The sequence below is a fragment of the Podarcis tiliguerta genome (assembly GCF_965153285.1).
Source record: "Podarcis tiliguerta genome assembly, chromosome: 10".
Classification (NCBI taxonomy): domain Eukaryota; kingdom Metazoa; phylum Chordata; class Lepidosauria; order Squamata; family Lacertidae; genus Podarcis; species Podarcis tiliguerta.
The window spans coordinates 28,458,393-28,475,234 of record NC_139543.1 but is presented as its reverse complement, the minus strand read 5'-3'; the positions used below and the strand labels follow the sequence as shown (position 1 = coordinate 28,475,234).

Sequence of the window (16,842 nt, the reverse complement as noted above, 5' to 3'; positions counted from 1 at the left end):
TAAGTTATCCCCTACTGAAGCCTTGTTTTCATCAGTGTTCTGTAATAAACCTGTATTGCAGGTACCTAAACACAGGATTACCATCCTAAATGTACAAAAAACATAGCACAACATATTCCAATATTTAAATCCCAATAATATTGAAAGCATGATGTTCTTAATCTCCCTGGATTATCCTGGCCTATAAGGATAAAAGCCAAAGCAAAAACATGGTTTTTTAAAAAGTGTATTATGGTAAATGCTGCAATTACAATGATATGTGATAGATTTAAATAAGAAATGTAACTTTTGTAACTTGATTATTTTTCAGGTTTAGGCTTTAACAGTGGTACCTTGGTTCCCGAATGCCCCCATTGTTGTACGTTTCGGTTCTCGAAGGCTGAAAACCCAGAAGTAAATGCTTCCGTTTTTGAACATTTTTCGGAAACCGAATGTGTGACACGGCTTCCGCTGAGTGCAAGAAGCTCTTGCAACCAATGGGAAGCTGCACCTCGGTTTTCAAACGTTCAAATGTCCGGAACGGATTATGTTTGAGAACCAAGGTACCACTGTACATATTAAATCATTAGACCAACATAAAATTCCATCCACTGTAGCCAGCAGTATAGCATATTCCGAAACGGTGTTTAGCAGTCAACAAAGGCTTTCACAAACAGGTATTGAAAGCTCATCATAATCTGTGCCAGCCTTGTTTCAGAGAGGAGTTCCATAGAGCTCTATAGTAAAGGACTTCTCTCAGGTTGCTACACACTATGTCTCAGTTCATGGTGGCCCCACCAGGAGAATAAAGGTAAAGGTAAAGGTACCCCTGCCCGTACGGGCCAGTCTTGCCAGACTCTAGGGTTGTGCGCTCATCTCACTCTATAGGCCAAGAGCCAGCGCTGTCCGCAGACACTTCCGGGTCACGTGGCCAGCGTGACAAGCTTCATCTGGCGAGCCAGCGCAGCACACGGAACGCCGTTTACCTTCCCGCTGGTAAGCGGTCCCTATTTATCTACTTGCACCCGGAGGTGCTTTCGAACTGCTAGGTTGGCAGGCGCTGGGACCGAACGACGGGAGCGCACCTTGCCGCAGGGATTCGAACCGCCGACCATGCGATTGGCAAGTCCTAGGCGCTGAGGTTTTACCCACAGTGCCACCCGTGTCCCACCAGGAGAATACCCTCTAATTATCTTAGCAGACAGTCAGTTATATTTGGGAGCAGGTGTCCCTTTTGATATCCAGACTTGCAGAGTTGCACAGAGTTTAATATGTAAGCATGTGCACCTTAAATTTGGCTTTGTATCAAATTGGCAGCCAGTCTGAGTAGGATCGCCCTAGTTGTTGTTATTATTTATTAATTTTTTAATACCTGGCCATTTTCCCTGACTGGGACTCAAGGTGGCTTACAGATAAAAATAACAACAGTTACCAAACAATAGCCCATGTCTTCCTTACTTGCAACTTTACCTACAAGTTTAGAATTCTGTTTGTCTTTCGTCAGATTTATATCCATGCTCATCTGTTATTTCTTCAGGGGTTTTCAAATTTCAAATTTATTGGATATGTGACAGTCGGGTCAATAGAATGTGCATATATATTTACTGGATTTACATATCTTCCCACTTTTACTTCTTGTATATTTTTGACATTTTGGGTTTAAGTGGTTCTAAATCTAGGACAAACAGCAAGGAGCACAGCCAACTTTGGGTCAATCCGAAAGAGGAGGAAGACATAAAAGCAAAATAAGAAAAGCATGTAATAGCAAACGGCACCCAACAACTGACATTGCAGTGTACATTGTTATGAAGCTCTGCCTGCAGTTTTTAGCTTATAATGCACTTATGCATTATAAGCTAAAGTTCCGTAAGTTCCATCATAAGGAACTTTGTGTGTCCCAGTCAGTACTAAACACTAAGCCAAAAAACATCTTCCCTTTGGTTGCAACCCTTTAACTTGTTCATAAGAAGAGTTGAGGTGATCAGTAAGGTGCCATGTCTGCTGATAACACCGAATAATTTAGGATTGTTAAAGCAAAAAGGAATAGCAACGAGCTCCAAAAGATTCTCTCCAGGCTGAGTAAGGAACATTAAAATGGCAAGTGCAATTAAGTTTCGGCAAGTATAACGTGATGTAAATTAGAAAGCAAATAGGCCAACACTACATTCATGCAGATGGCATCTGTGACAGACTAAAAAGGGATCTTTCCGTTGCAGTAGATGAAAACATCAACCCAGTGCTTGACTGCTGTGATGAAGGCAAACTCCATGTTAAGGATCCTTAGGAAAGAGATGGTTATCTTACAGCTTTTGCCACCTGTTATCAATAATATTCATAGATTAAAATACCTTTTTGGGGGGGTCTCTGCTGTTTAAGAGCTTTAATTGGCTCGTGCTATTGGTTTACAGTTTTTAAATAATTTGAAAGGGCAAGAGGAAAATTCAGTAGTTAATAACAACATTAAAAAGACAATCCTTTCAAAATCAAGTTTTACTTACCGTATTTTCCGCTCTATAAGACTCATCAGACCATAAGACGCACCAAGTTTTTGGAGGAGGAAAACAAGAAAAAAAATATTCTGAATCCCAGAAGCCAGAACAGTAAGAGGGATCTGGCTTCTGGGATAGTCGCGTGAAGCCTCTTCAGGGCAGTGGGATGAAGGCTCCCCCTGCCCTCAAGAGGCTTCGCACGGCGAAGCCAGAAGCCAGGACAGCAAGAGGGATCGCTGCGCAGTGATCCCTCTTGCTGTCCTGGCTTATGGAATAGCCGCTCGGAGCCTCTTGAGGGCAGCGGGAGGAAGGCTCCTCCAAGAGCCGTGCTCTCTTTAAAGAGCGTGGGGAAAGCCACTCCACGTGGCTCTTTAAAGGGAGCGCTGAGCAGAGCCTCCCGCCTGCATTTGCTCCATAAGACGCACACACATTTCCCTTTACTTTTTAGGAGGGGAAAAGTGCATCTTATAGAGCGAAAAATACGGTATCTCTTTGACATTAAACGGACTTCCCTTCAAAGTTAAAGGGATTAACCTGCCAGGAAGCTCGGTCAGTTGCATTGAACCACTCTGTTCCTAGTTAATAACAGAGAAGCTTGAGTTGACCCACGTGAAGAATTGAGGCAGGAATCAGTGAAGATGGAAACGCCAGGCCAGGGCTGTTACTGTTTGTGGCAATAAGTAGAAAACAAGAAGCAGTGGGCGCAGAGTGCTGACATAAATAGTGCTTAAACAGTAGGTTATGGACAACTCCAAATTTGTGAGATCACAGGTGTTTTTGAGTAGATTATTGCAATTATCACATGATAGCCTAGCTATCTGGAACTTCTGTTATAAGACTCTTTTCAGCAAGGCAGTATATTTGTGGGAAACTCTTTGCCCATTCAGCCTTGCGAATTGGATGTCAGCTGCTCATCTGAATCTACCCTAGTCTGTAAGAACTAATAAGCATCAACTGATAGCATCACAAGACATAAATGGTTTAGACATTAAATTGCTGCTGGGCCACTTGGAAAGCTACTGAAAGTAAAAATGTTCGGGGCACTCAGTGATAGGCAGCAACATCTACATCTACATGTTTTTACCCATGAGGATGAAACACTTAGCAATTAGGGTGAAATCAGAAATAAATTCTGAGTTGCAGGACTGCAGTTTATTTGCTTTGTTTTACTTGCAGTTCATATAATGCCAATTGTTTATGATAATGTTGCAGATGACAATAATATTCCTATTCTGGGATTGTTAACTCCAAATATATGTTGGAAATGAATCAAGTTGTTGTTGTTGTTGTTTGTTGTTGTTGTTCTTGTTCTTCTTCTTCTTCTTCGTCTTCTTCTTTTTCTTCTTCTTCTTCTTCTTCTTCTTCTTCTTCTTCTTCTTCTTCAAGAAACACCTTATAAATGAGATTCATGGGGAAATGTAATAATTTGGGACTTGTTTTCTGACTTTTAAGCCACTAATGTCTGTCACTGGATAAAGAACTTCATGTTCACCTAGGCTTTTTAAATAACTGATGGAGTCTGTTATTCTCAAAATTTTTCAATCTGTGCTTTAACTTGTAAGGGTGGTATGAGGTACTTGAGTGTATTTATATTGCTTTTGATTTATTTGGTTTTATATCTTCTGTATATTCTAATTGTTTTCTTATTTATTGCAAACCACACTAAGAACTTTATGTTATGCCACCAGTCAGTCAATCAGTCTTTGTTTCCATCATGTTTTCAAGCTTATTTCTGCAGCCATGGAAGTATTCATACCAGGATGTTCCACATTTTGATTTTTTGACGTGGAAAGCTTAATAGAAAATATAATGACAATAAAAAACAAGATGATGAATGATGCCCAAACCAATAAGTTGGTTTTTTCTCAGAATGCACAACTGTGAACTATGTTACCACAATCTCCTTTGCTTACACAAATCACATACTGTTGATGATTTGACGAAAACATACAGCACAGTTTCCAAAATCCTTATAACAAGTGCCTTCCCATCTGTTCAAAAATGTGTTTTCAGACAAACTGTGCTTTCCACGAAGTGCAGAAATCATAAACTACCTCCATTCCACTTACCTGGCTGCAGAAGTCTACTGTAATCTAATACAACAGTCACACAGGAGACTTGATGATATTTGTTTTCAGGCCATGCATACATGTGTCACAGACATAGGAGAGGCATTTCCCATTCCTTCCCATGTAGGAGGGAATATCTCTTCTAATGTGACATCTATAAGTATTTATGGCAAAAAATTACACACAGACACACACAATATTAATTTTATTTATTTATTAGATTTCTTTCCTGCTCTTCACCAGAATGCCACAGGAATAGCTCAGTTGGAAGAGCATGAGACATTTAATCTCAGGGTTGTGGGTTTGAACCCCACGTTGGGTAAAAGATTCCTGTATTGCAGGGGGTTGGACTAGATGACCCTCTTGGTCCCTTCCAACTCTACGATTCTATGAATAAACAGTTATTTTAAAAAAACACACCCAGATATAACTCTTACAATTAACAAACAAGTAAAACTATTCAAAATAGAAGAGAACATGAAAAAGAGTAAGAAATAATAAGAAAAAATGACAAAACTTAAAACTTATAGGGGTATGGTATAAAGGGGAGGCCACAAGAATATGCTTACTACACAAAAAGGTGTGGGACAGGAGGAGAATGAAATGCCCTTCCATTACCTTTCCTTGCTAAACTCCCTGGTTTTAAGGAATTTTCTCCCTGCTCTACTATGAGAGGGCAATTGTGGTGGCAGGGGTGGGGGAGGCTGCTTAAAAAAAGCCTTGGAAAGATTGTGGGGGGTGTCCACTGCCCCCACCATTTGTGTGACAAGTATATGACCAGCCCCCCTTTATATATGACATAGAAGCACACACATGCTTGAGATACATGTAGCTGCAAGTTTGGCCTTTACCAAAATACATACAAAGGGTTTGATCCAGGGCTGTCCTTCTGTAAGCTGAAAGGCATTTCCTGAGTCAGTGCAACAGCTTTATGTTAGAAACAGAGCTAAAACCCAGCAGTGCACTTCTTTTAGTACAAAGCGGCGTATGATTCTGTTGCAGGAGGTCTGCTAGCTCAAGCCATAGCACGTTCTCAAGAGAAATGGTCTTGCTCAGTGTCTCAAGACCAAATTTGTGCTCTGCAAAATCTTCCACTTGCTCTTGCGCAAGTGATCATAACGGAGCCAATACCGTATTTCTGGATCCAGCACACTGTTACAAAATAAAATTCTGTATGGTAGTACCCTGTGATATAATAATAATAATAATAATAATAATAATAATAATAATAATAATAATTTATTTGTACCCCGCCCATCTGGCTGGGCCTCCCCAGCCACTCTGGGTGGCTTCCATAGAAACAAAAAATACAGTAAAATATCACAGATTAAAAACTTCCCTGAACAGGGCTGCCTTAAGATGTCTTCTAAATGTCAGGTAGTTATTTATCGCTTTGACATCTGATGGGAGGGCGTTCCACAGGGCGAGCGCCACTACCGAGAAGGCCCTCTGCTTGGTTCCCTGTAGCTTTGCTTCTTGCAATGAGGGAACCGCCAGAAGGCCCTCGGCGCTGGACCTCAGTGTCCGGGTAGAGCGATGGGGGTGGAGACGCTCCTTCAGGTATACTGGGCCGAGGCCGTTTAGGGCTTTAAAGGTCAACACAAGCACTTTGAATTGTGCTCGGAAACGTACTGGGAGCCAATTTAAAAAGCAAAAGGGTTCTTGTTCAGTGGTAGAGCCCATGCTTCTCCATGCAAAGTCTCCCTGGTTCATTCCCTGCCATCTCTTGGTGGAACAGACTCCTGTTTGAAACCCTGGAGATTTGCTTCCAGTCAGCATAGTTGAAACAGAGCTAAATGGAGGAATAGCCCGACTTGATATAAGGCAGCATTTGGTCTTTCTGTACCATGCTCCACCTGTGCTTTGGAATAATGACATGTGCACACACATGCAACACATCTCAGCATCACCCATTCCACCTTAACTCGGTCTTAGGAATGATTTGAAGAAAACATTTTGGAGTACTTGGCAATCCCTCTTTCTTACCGCCCTGAACAGTTTGGTGTCATCAGTAAACATGGCCACTTCAACCCTCATTTATAAACAAGTTGGAAAGCTCAGGTCCAAATAATGGTCCTTGACAGAAGCTCCTTCATACATCCCTCTGCTGAACGTCTGGGAAACCTTTCTGGAACAGCAGGCTAGATTTTCATCACCCTATAGGGCAACTTTGGCAGATGGGTGGCGTTGTAGTTCAGTAAAAGCTAGAGGGACACATATTAGCCATTCTTCTAACATCAGAACGGATTCTTCTTCATTCACCCCCTTTCTTTTTCTGAGCAGAAGACACCAATGAAGAAATGAGAAAGGCCCTCTCATTTGCTGCTACATTATAAATACCTCCCAACCCCAGCAAAATCCTGTGTTGAGGATTTTACCTAGTGGTACAGCTTATTATGTTCCTATTTGCCTTTGTATCAGAAAGGCACCTGGGCAATTCGGTTGGCAGTAAATATTGCTGCAAACATTCCTGAGATCATGGTCTTTCCAACAAGTGGCTCTTGTCCAGGTTTGTTAATTGTCTTACTTTAAATGTTGTGAGGATCCTACGCCCTTTTAAAATGTTTTTTTTTGGGGGGGGGGGTTATTGGGTTGTTGTTTTTATTTTGATTATGTATTTTGTGGTTATATATTTTGATTTTATTCTGTGAACTGCCCTGAGACCTCCGGGTATAGAGCAGTATATAAATTCAATAGTAAAGTAAAGGTAAAGGGACCCCTGACCCTTAGGTCCGGTCGTGGCCGACTCTAGGGTTGCGGCGCTCATCTTGCTTTATTGGCCGAGGGAGCCGGCGTACAGCTTCCGGGTCATGTGGCCAGCATGACTAAGCCGCTTCTGGCGAACCAGAGCAGCGCACGGAAACGCTGTTTACCTTCCCTCTGGAGCGGTACCTATTTATCTACTTGCACTTTGACATGCTTTCAAACTGCTAGGTTGGCAGGAGCAGGGACCGAGCAACGGGAGCTCACCCCGTCACAGGGATTCGAACCACCGACCTTCCGATTGGCAAGTCCGAGGCTCAGTGGTTTAACCCACAGTGCCATCCAATAGTATGTGCTATTCAATATGTACCTAGCCATGATAATAACATGTCCCTACCAAATATATAGAAAGCAGATTAGGGCTCTCTCTCTCTCTCTCTCTCTCTCTCTCTCTCTCTCTCTGTGTGTGTGTGTGTGTCCAAGTACAGTACTGGTGAGCAAAAACAGCCAAGCTGAATCTTTCCCTCTACACTGACCTCTCCAAAGTTAGTTCCTCTGTGGGCGATTGCTTCATGTCACAGAGACTCACAGGAGGAAAATTATTGGTGAAGTGCAATTTTGTAATGGAAATTGGAGATGGTAAAGAGTTTAGGTCCTTCCTCCCGTGCTCATTGCACACATGCTATACTTTAAAATCTCTCTTCCCCACATCCTCCCTGTGCTCAACAACAACCCAATTCTGATGCCCAGGTCTATTTCCGTCATTTCCACCCTGTCTGCCAGTTTGGACCACTTTAGAAGTCGCCACAGTTTTGTAATGCAGTGGTTAATAGGCAGATTTTATCCTTCAGAGGACCTTCTGAGTTATTCCTGTGGTAAGTGATGCCACGCGAGCCGAACATGCGCTCATCGAACTTCATCTGAGGTGTAAAATTCTTTTAGATTTAATTATCCATTGTTGTTTTAATATAGAAGTGGCGAGTTCACATGCAATTACGCTTGGCTCACAGCAGCCATTCACCAATTCAAATTAAAAAGTCTTGAAACAGCAGAGTAATTATACCGTAATTGCACACTGAGCACAGAGAAAATGAAGAGAGCCTAATTCTTTGTATTTATAACATAACAACCTATGTGGAAAAAAAGACATTAGCATAAAGGGAGCCATAACTCGCCAAGTATGAACAAATTAATTCAAATAAATATTTAGGGTGTGTTATATCCTTTCCCATCTGTAGTACTGAGCAACAGCAAAAGTTAATTTTCAGATGTATTAATAATTAATTGAAAAGTTGATTGGAATTGATTGGAACACATTTGGAATGTTACTGTTCTCCTAGGATGTTTAAGATCGGCTTGGTGCCGCTCTCAAATTCTGTTTTTCTATTTTTATATATATAAAAAACCTGGCACAGGACTCTGCCTTCCAGCTGCTCCGTTGGAAACCTTACACTCTTTCCAAAAAGGGAAGCTTCCTGTAAATAACATGGATGGATATTAGCTAAAATTTAACTGCATTTTTATGAAATTGACTTCCACATCTGAACAGTAATGTGTAAGTGGATAGATGCCATTAACACTAATGGCTGGTGTGTGCTTCCCTTGTATTGGGATTTATATTCTCAGATAGTGGCAAATTTGGACTATTCCAAGTATTACTCAGAGTAACGGCGTGTGACCTACAAGCATAAAATTTAGAAGGAGAAGGAGAAAGGACAGGTGGAGCAGCAGGAGTGCTGGCAACAGAAAGCTATCAGAGGCTCCAGTGAAACAACAATAGTAATGATAATGGTGATAATAACAATAAGCAAACTAAAATAAAATGCACCCAGTGAAGCATGAATTCGTCTTCTAAATAAACAGGGATGGTGCTATAGATATAGATATATTTATGATCATGCACCATGCATGGCTACGTTGTGCAGCTGCACATGAATTATTTTGCTGGCACATTCTGAAGATGGAATTGAGAATTATTCTGCCTGCTAGGATACTAACATGCTATGTTGGTTGTATGACACATCCTTAACTGCAAAGCGGAGGAGTCTCTTTTCGAACTGGACTGTTTTATGGGCTTTTGCAGAGTCACCAAAGGATGATAAAAGCCTAAGGATGATGCCAAATTTGACATTTCAAATTTCAGTTTGTTAACCCTGCCCTTGCTAACCTCAAGCTGTTAGGTAAAGAAGGGCAAAATATTCACCCAGTCTTGCAAAGGACCGTGTTACATTTCTTTTGGCTGCATAGAAAGGATGATCCTGTGCAGGCATCATGGTTTGGAAGAGAGTTCAAGCCCCTGTCTGAAGTGCAAATGATAATTGCCTAGCCATAGCTATGGTGAAGCATCAGAACAACACAGAAGACAAAGGTGTTGATTAAGTTCAGCCAGTTTCACTGGTAGGGTCAGTTCAGCCAGTTTCACTGGTAGGGTTAAAAAATAATGAATGCATTGATAATTCTAAACCCCACATCTCAACAGTAGTTTCCAAAGTGTCTCCCAAGGATGAAATGTTGTTTAGTTGTGCCCGACTCTTCGTGACCCCATGGACCAGAGCACACCAGGCACTCCTGTCCTCCACTGCCTCCCGCAGATCAGCTTATCTCCAGAGTTGATAAAAGACTCGTATGCAGATGCTTTTGCTGAAGGCAAAGGAATGTTTCATCATTAAGGAGCAAGGCCCTTCAAAATCAGATGTATCTCTTGATGAACTGTTACCATGGTCAGTCCAGTGAGTCAGCCCACCAGAGAAAGGAGTGCATTGTTTAATGAAGTTTTAATACAAAAAAGCAACATGATTATTAATTGCATCCACTGATGCAGCAGAAAGACTCCTTAAAGATGTTCTCTTTGATATGACAGTGATCTTGTTTTCTTTCCTCTTCATGTTTTAAATGCAAGTCAGGCATAGGGAAAAAATCCAATTACTGTGAAATTTTCTGTCTTAGGCATTCTTTCTATGTGATCTTTTTATTTTTATGTTGGCTCGGATGAAAGTGCTCCAGTGAAGTTTTGAGAGCTCCTTTATGTACAAGGGATTGGAGGATGAATATATCTTGTGTACAGAAATGTCCCATCCCCCGCCTCCAGTGTTGCCGCTTCTGTCTCCCACCAAATTATTTCTGCTTTTTGACTTGAGTTTGAGACAGGAAAGATTGAGAAGTACATTTTGAAAATTGCTCGAATTCTCAACAATAGGCTTGTTTCCAAAGCAGAATTGGTTTAATTCATTCTTCCTGTGGTTGCTGCTGCTGCTATTTTTAAAAAGCGCTCCTGAAAACTTTTCTGAAGTTATGGCTCCAACCAAGAGGTGAAAATCCCCACGAGAACTTTCTTTTTAAAAGTTTTGCTCAAGTTCTCCCAAAACAAGATCCTTCTCTGGTTTTGGTAGAATCTCAGCAATGGCCTCTAAAGTAGCAACATGAGATCATTATTTGGGGAGGGGAACAACTTTGCGCAAATGCTGGTCAGGGACTGTTATTTAGGTGTGTATGATGACAGTCCTAATATATTCTTTAAGGAGTATTATGTACTTTTCATTATTTAGCATTATCTAGGTAAAGGTAAAGGTACCCCTGCCCGTACGGGCCAGTCTTGACAGACTCTAGGGTTGTGCGCCCATCTCACTTAAGAGGCCGGGGGCCAGCGCTGTCCAGAGACACTTCCGGGTCACGTGGCCAGCGTGACATTGCTGCTCTGGTGAGCCAGAGCCGCACACGGAAACGCCGTTTACCTTCCCGCTAGTAAGCGGTCCCTATTTATCTACTTGCACCTGGGAGTGCTTTCGAACTGCTAGGTTGGCAGGCGCTGGGACCGAACAATGGGAGCGCACCCTGCCACGGGGATTCGAACCGCCGACCTTTCGATCGGCAAGCCCTAGGCGCTGAGGCTTTTACCCACAGCGCCACCCGCGTCCCTATTTAGCATTATCTGCAAACTAATATTTAGGCTTTCTATGTGTTCTGCTTAAAAAAAAAAAAAGGGCTCAAATTTGTTTTACAGCCAGAGTCCTTCAGTTTTAGACAGAAATGTTCCAGCTACTACCATATTGTAGAGAGCCACTTGGATTGACTATCTCACAAATTGCTTTTAAACTCCTGTAGGATCTACCTTCCTATAGCTTAGTACTTTTTCTTTTTCTTTTTTTAAGTCTAGCCCTTTTACTTTTTCACCACTACCATTTAATTCCAACTTGGTTTTTTAGCCCTCTTTTATCACACATCCAGGCACCGGATGAATAGAGACTTGTTTTAAACAAATGTGTTATTAAAGTTTATTACATTTGTTATTTACTACATGTGACAGAATGAAATGCAGCAATACATGTACACATATACATTGGTCATCTAACAATATTTGGCTTTATATTTGCTTAAATCTGTCACAGTTACTTTGTAAGACTTTGCCTCAAAGGAGAGAGCCCTGGTTTTCACCCTGTGTAAAGCTAATAGTCAATTTAGCTTTTGTTCCCCTCCAAAGTTCACTCAGAGGCACTGCTGCTGTCTTCCTGATAGATTTGCCTCAGCTGCTCTCTTAAGTTCTTCCTTCTGGTCAGTGGCGTTGCGTGGGTTGTCAGCACCCGGGGCAAGGCAAGTAATTTGCGCCCCCTAACCCGGGGCAAGGCAAGTAATTTGCGCCCCCCGCTGCACTGTCCCTCCCCCAGATAGTCCCTCGCTCTCTCTCCGCACCGCACCGCACCGCACGCCTGGCACCCTCCCCTCCACAGTGGGCGGCGACCCGGCGGCTCGGATCAGATTTGCACAGCCAGCACTGCAGTGAGAGAGAGTGAGTGAGCCAGGTAGGGGCAGAGAGCTGCGAGTGCGAGCGCCCCCCCCCCAGATGTTGCGCCCGGTGCTGCCGGCCCCCCTGCCCCCCCCACGCTACGCCACTGCTTCTGGTCAGATATTTGAAGACCAGGACTCTTCCACAAAGATGCCATAGTGGCCTTCCCTGGAGTCGTCCTGCAGCCAACTTTACCCAGACATAATCTTCTGTTGGCTGGCTTCTCTCAACTTATGCCTCCTCTGATTCCCAGGCTTACCTTCTGCCTCTTCCCAGTCCCTTAACTGACTGACCCCCCCCCCAAACAGTGGACCTGCCCTAATTTTCATCCCTGGGAGAACTCTCCCAGCAAACATCCCCTTGGAAATCTGAATCCTTATTGGCCTATAACTAAGGGCCGGTGGTTTTGAATAAGTAGCCACTATCACAACCGATCCTTTTCATTTCTCCTGGCCAATATAAAATATAGATGCTGCTGTTAACTGTCATAAACACCTCTTTTGAAACTAACTGCATAGCCACACCTGGGCAGAGAACTGAAGCACCACATACTGTATTGCAGGGGTGGCCAACTCCCAAGAGACTGCGATCTACTCGCAGAGTTAAAAACTGGCAGTGATCTACCCCCTTTGTGGTCAGGTCAAAGTTGTTGAGCTTCTTTTATGGAGGGGGGGAAAGCCACATTTTGGGGGGGGGTGCAGGAAAAAATGTTTAGCCTTTTTTAGGGGAGCCAAACTTGTTGGGCTTCTTTAGGGGGAGCCAGTGATCTACCACAGAAGTCCAGTGATCTACCAGTAGATCACAATCTACCTGTTGGACGTGCCTGCTGTATTGTATCTCATCCTGACTTCAGTCAGAGGTGAACGGTCCATTCCCCCTCACTATGTAACCCATTCCCCCACAGGATGGAATAGAGTCGTACCTTGGATCCCAGACGCCTTGGTACTCAGAAGTTTTGACTCCTGAATGCTGCAAACCCGGAAGTGAGTCTTCCGCTTTGTGAACATTCTTTGGGACCCAAACGTCTGATGGGGCTTCTGTGGCTTCCTGCAGCCAATCCGAAGCCACGCTTTGGTTTCTGAACGTTTTGGAAGTCGAACGGACTTCCGGAAGAGATTCCATTTGACTTCCAAGATACGACTGTACTGTGTGTGACTGGGGAATACCAGATCTCACCACAAGAGGGTGTACTCAAATGGAGATCTTGTGACTTTTCCTTGTTGGTACGGAACAGTCAGGTCTCGGTCAAAGCCACATTTCCCTTTTAACAGTTGAGGTAACCTGTTTTTATCATTCATTTCCATTCCAGCTTAAGCTTGGTTACAATAGGATCCAGGCAAGTAGTTCATTTTGTCACACACAAACCTAATTGCAGTTCTATTGCTATGTGCATGTTTAGAAATGCCTTCTCCACAGAGGGGCTTAGTAAACGGATTTGTGCCATTATAAACCTAATGTTCAACATCCCTCAATTTGATATTTTCTTCTCTTTATATTCTTTTGTTTTTACAGGTAACTCGATAGCAAAAGACAAATCAGATCACACTCGAGGCTGATAACATTAAATACAGCCAAGTAGGAAGTTTTAATATCCAACTTAACAATCCTCGAGGTCAGGCTTGAGACTGCTGGGGCATACTAATTATTTCAAAGAGAACATTCGCTGTAATCAGCAGCCACTTGAGATCAAAATGGCTGGAAAGTCACACACACGAGATTTCGACGGAGTGAACTGTGTACATTTGTAAAAATAGCAAAAACATGAAGGGATATACGGCCGAAGAAGTGATGCTTAGAGGACGCCGAAGAAATAGCAATCCTTTGGATCCTTGCATTGAGACTTGTGGCGTTTCACCTCGATGAAAGCAGTATACTTTGAAATGTACTGATCCATTTCCTCTGGAACTTTCCTGGTCCTCCATGCAAATTATTGGTGGGACTGTGCACTGCTGTAATCAAACCACTGTTCCAGAAATTGTCCTCTGACACAGCACAGTTTTAGACACGTTTAATTTGTATTCTAATCCTGAAGCTCCAAGGCTACATATTTCAACATGTCGAAGTTGCTTTTCTTATAGGAATGGAAATACTATATATCCATCGTTAATCATTATTGTTGGCAAGTAGTAGTTATCTGAATACGTCACCCATATACGAATGTATCATTAGTCAGACATGTTTCCCTATGACTAACCAACTACCGCAATTCCTTTCGGACAAATAAAGGGTGATCGAGACAGAATGTTCAAGCCCTTCCAATAACATGCTATTAAAATAATCAGTTCCGTATAATTTCAAGAAGATGGGTGTGTTTTTTGCATACACTTTGGTTTATTATCATTAGGTCCTACAAAGATTATGGTAAAGAATAAATGGCGCTAGCTAGTCCCTTCATGAAAATAGACGGGTGCATGTTAATTTTTCCATTCTGAGGTTCAATGGTATTCATTCAGATACGTTTTTTAGGTTTTTGGTTTTTGTTGCTTGAAAAAAAATATTACTATCTGGATGCTTAAGTAGATGTCTGTTTCTTGATAGGACGAAATAGGTTTCTTCAAATCTGGAATCCATTGAAGATTTCCTTGGCCACTCCAGGTACATTGAGTTCATTCTGTAGTTATTTTGTTAAACCAGAAGTTCTTTTCTATCTCCTATTTCAGTATCTATTTTTTAATCTTGGTGATCTACTGTTTCATGAAAAATCTTAATGTTTAAATGCCTTAAGCAGCTGTAAACTTTTTTTTCTAAGTTATTACAGAATGTATAATTTTATATTCCATTTAATATATTTACCATGCTATGTGGAAATATGAAGACAGAACGAATGGTTTCTTTTGCATTCCATACTGATGTTGCAAGTTAGTCTTAGAGAAGGCAAAGAGAAGGCAAATTTTTACTCCATTTGTCTTGGGAGGTAATATGAAAACTACACAAACTCAATCCTAACAGAAAGAGTTATGCCCAGAACCTCAAGTTGTTTCAAGTGGTTACTAATATTTGTGGGGAAAGGGAACTCTTTCCCATTGTAACAAATATTTGGCGTGGCTAATTAGAAATAAATTGGGTTCTATGATGAATGAACACCCTGAGGTACTTTTTTCCTGTCATGTGATACAAGATTGTTCCACAACAATTTCATTACCTCTGTTGTATTATGGCACTGGATGAAAGAAAACGAATGATAGCTGAAAATCAATCTGAAATGTATAGTATATAATTCTGCTACAGAGTAATCCAAATTTTTGCAGAAGGGGTATTCTTGTTAATTAAATTTTAATTAGGATAAATTGATTGTAGCATCAGTTAGCAGTCTTGATATTTTAACAGGATTAATATTGTATGGATTCGTTTTTTAAAGGTATGTGTAACGGAGAAACACAGAATTCAAAAAATATGATTAATTCCTTTGCTTGGGATAGTAAAAAGTATAAATGTGTAATTTTGTAGCAGTTATGAGTTTGGCTTTAATTTAGCCAAAAAATCTACAACATGCTTCTCAACATTTCTCCCCCTTTGTGTTTATTCTTAAAACCAACACTGAAAATATTGTATTATATACAAGTGTAAGACATGCATATCAATAGGTGAAAAATAAATGGATTTTCGAATATACTGAACTGAGTTTCTGCAGTGGGTTAATGTTGTGATAACTGATAACCGGTGAATAAATTTGTGCTATAAAACGAACATCTCAGAATGCATATGCAGTTGGAAGCTCTTTTATATATATTTAAAAGCCTCTTTAAAAATAGATAAGGGACATTTCAAGATACAGACTCCAGTCTAGGAATTCCTGTTCCCTTCTTTGCCGTCTTCCTTTTATGCCTTTCTGAGCACGTCACCTTGTTTTTCTTTCTGGTTATCATTTCAGCAAACAGAGGTAGTAACTTTGGTGGCGGAGGATAACTATAATGTTATTAACATTAGTGGGCCATGAATGTTCCTTTGACATCAGAGGCTCCCCTTCAGTTAACACAGTTTCCGTGGCAAGAAAGGGGGAAAAAATAGTCCTTGGGGTTGAATTGGGTGAAGAGAGAGTTGTTCCGTCCAAATAAAATTAACTGATACCTGTTCAACAAGCTAAAAATAGAGCCCCTGTAGCCGCTGGATTCTTTCAAGGATTGGCTCCGGGTTCCTTCACTCTGTGAAGCAATGACATCATCAGTAGGGGGAGGAGCAAGGGGGAAGATATGAACAATAAATCTCAGATTCCCAACTTCTTTTTTTTTATGCATCTAGCATTCTCAGAACCAGAAATAAAAGGTAGCATGTACAAGTAATATTCTAAATAAAAAATGGTGATGAATTAGCCTGTACTCTCCTGGTGTCAGGAACTGGGCAGAGGAGAAAGGGTGGAGACCGCCTCCCCAGCCTGACCCTTCCAGAGAAGGAGGGGACACTTCAGAATTACAGCAGGGGTTTGAGGGAGGAAGATGAGGGGGGAAGCTGGGAAATAATGGGAGAGGAGGAAGAAGAAGCGCCAGAGGGATGACAGCTGATGGACACAATGTTTTTAGAAAGCATTCCAGACCTCCCCTCTCCCAGAATCTGGTGGGCATTGAAAATAGGAGAGCAGAGAGCCCAGAGGCAAAGGGCACTTCTCAGCATGAAGAGGAGAGAGGGAGGGGGTGGAGATTCACTCAGGGCAACGTCACTACTCAAAGAGGCTGCATTTCTAAGCCTCTCTGTGAATATTGAATAAAAAACATTGGTAAGAACTTTCTTTGTCTTATCTGTTTCTGGCAACCTACCTTGGGGGTTGGATCCTCTGACGCCTGGTGTTTTCCTATGCCCACCACTCCAAAAGGAATTGCTGCGGACA

At 41.8% G+C, this 16,842-nt stretch overlaps 1 protein-coding gene across 4 annotated transcripts in view; it reads left to right on the top strand.

Annotated features, from left to right (window-relative positions):
- Positions 1 to 15,634, top strand: part of TAFA2 (TAFA chemokine like family member 2) — a 139,599-nt gene extending 123,965 nt beyond the window's left edge. For all 4 annotated transcript variants that reach the window (XR_014502128.1, XR_014502129.1, XM_083400164.1 and 1 more), the window contains one exon: positions 13,533 to 15,634. Coding sequence is in view for 2 of the 4 variants with exons in the window: in XM_083400164.1 (XP_083256290.1) it covers positions 13,533 to 13,544 (12 nt within the window). In the remaining 2 variants the exon portion in view is untranslated. The remainder of the gene's footprint in view (positions 1 to 13,532) is intronic.
- Positions 15,635 to 16,842: the final 1,208 nt, after the last annotated feature.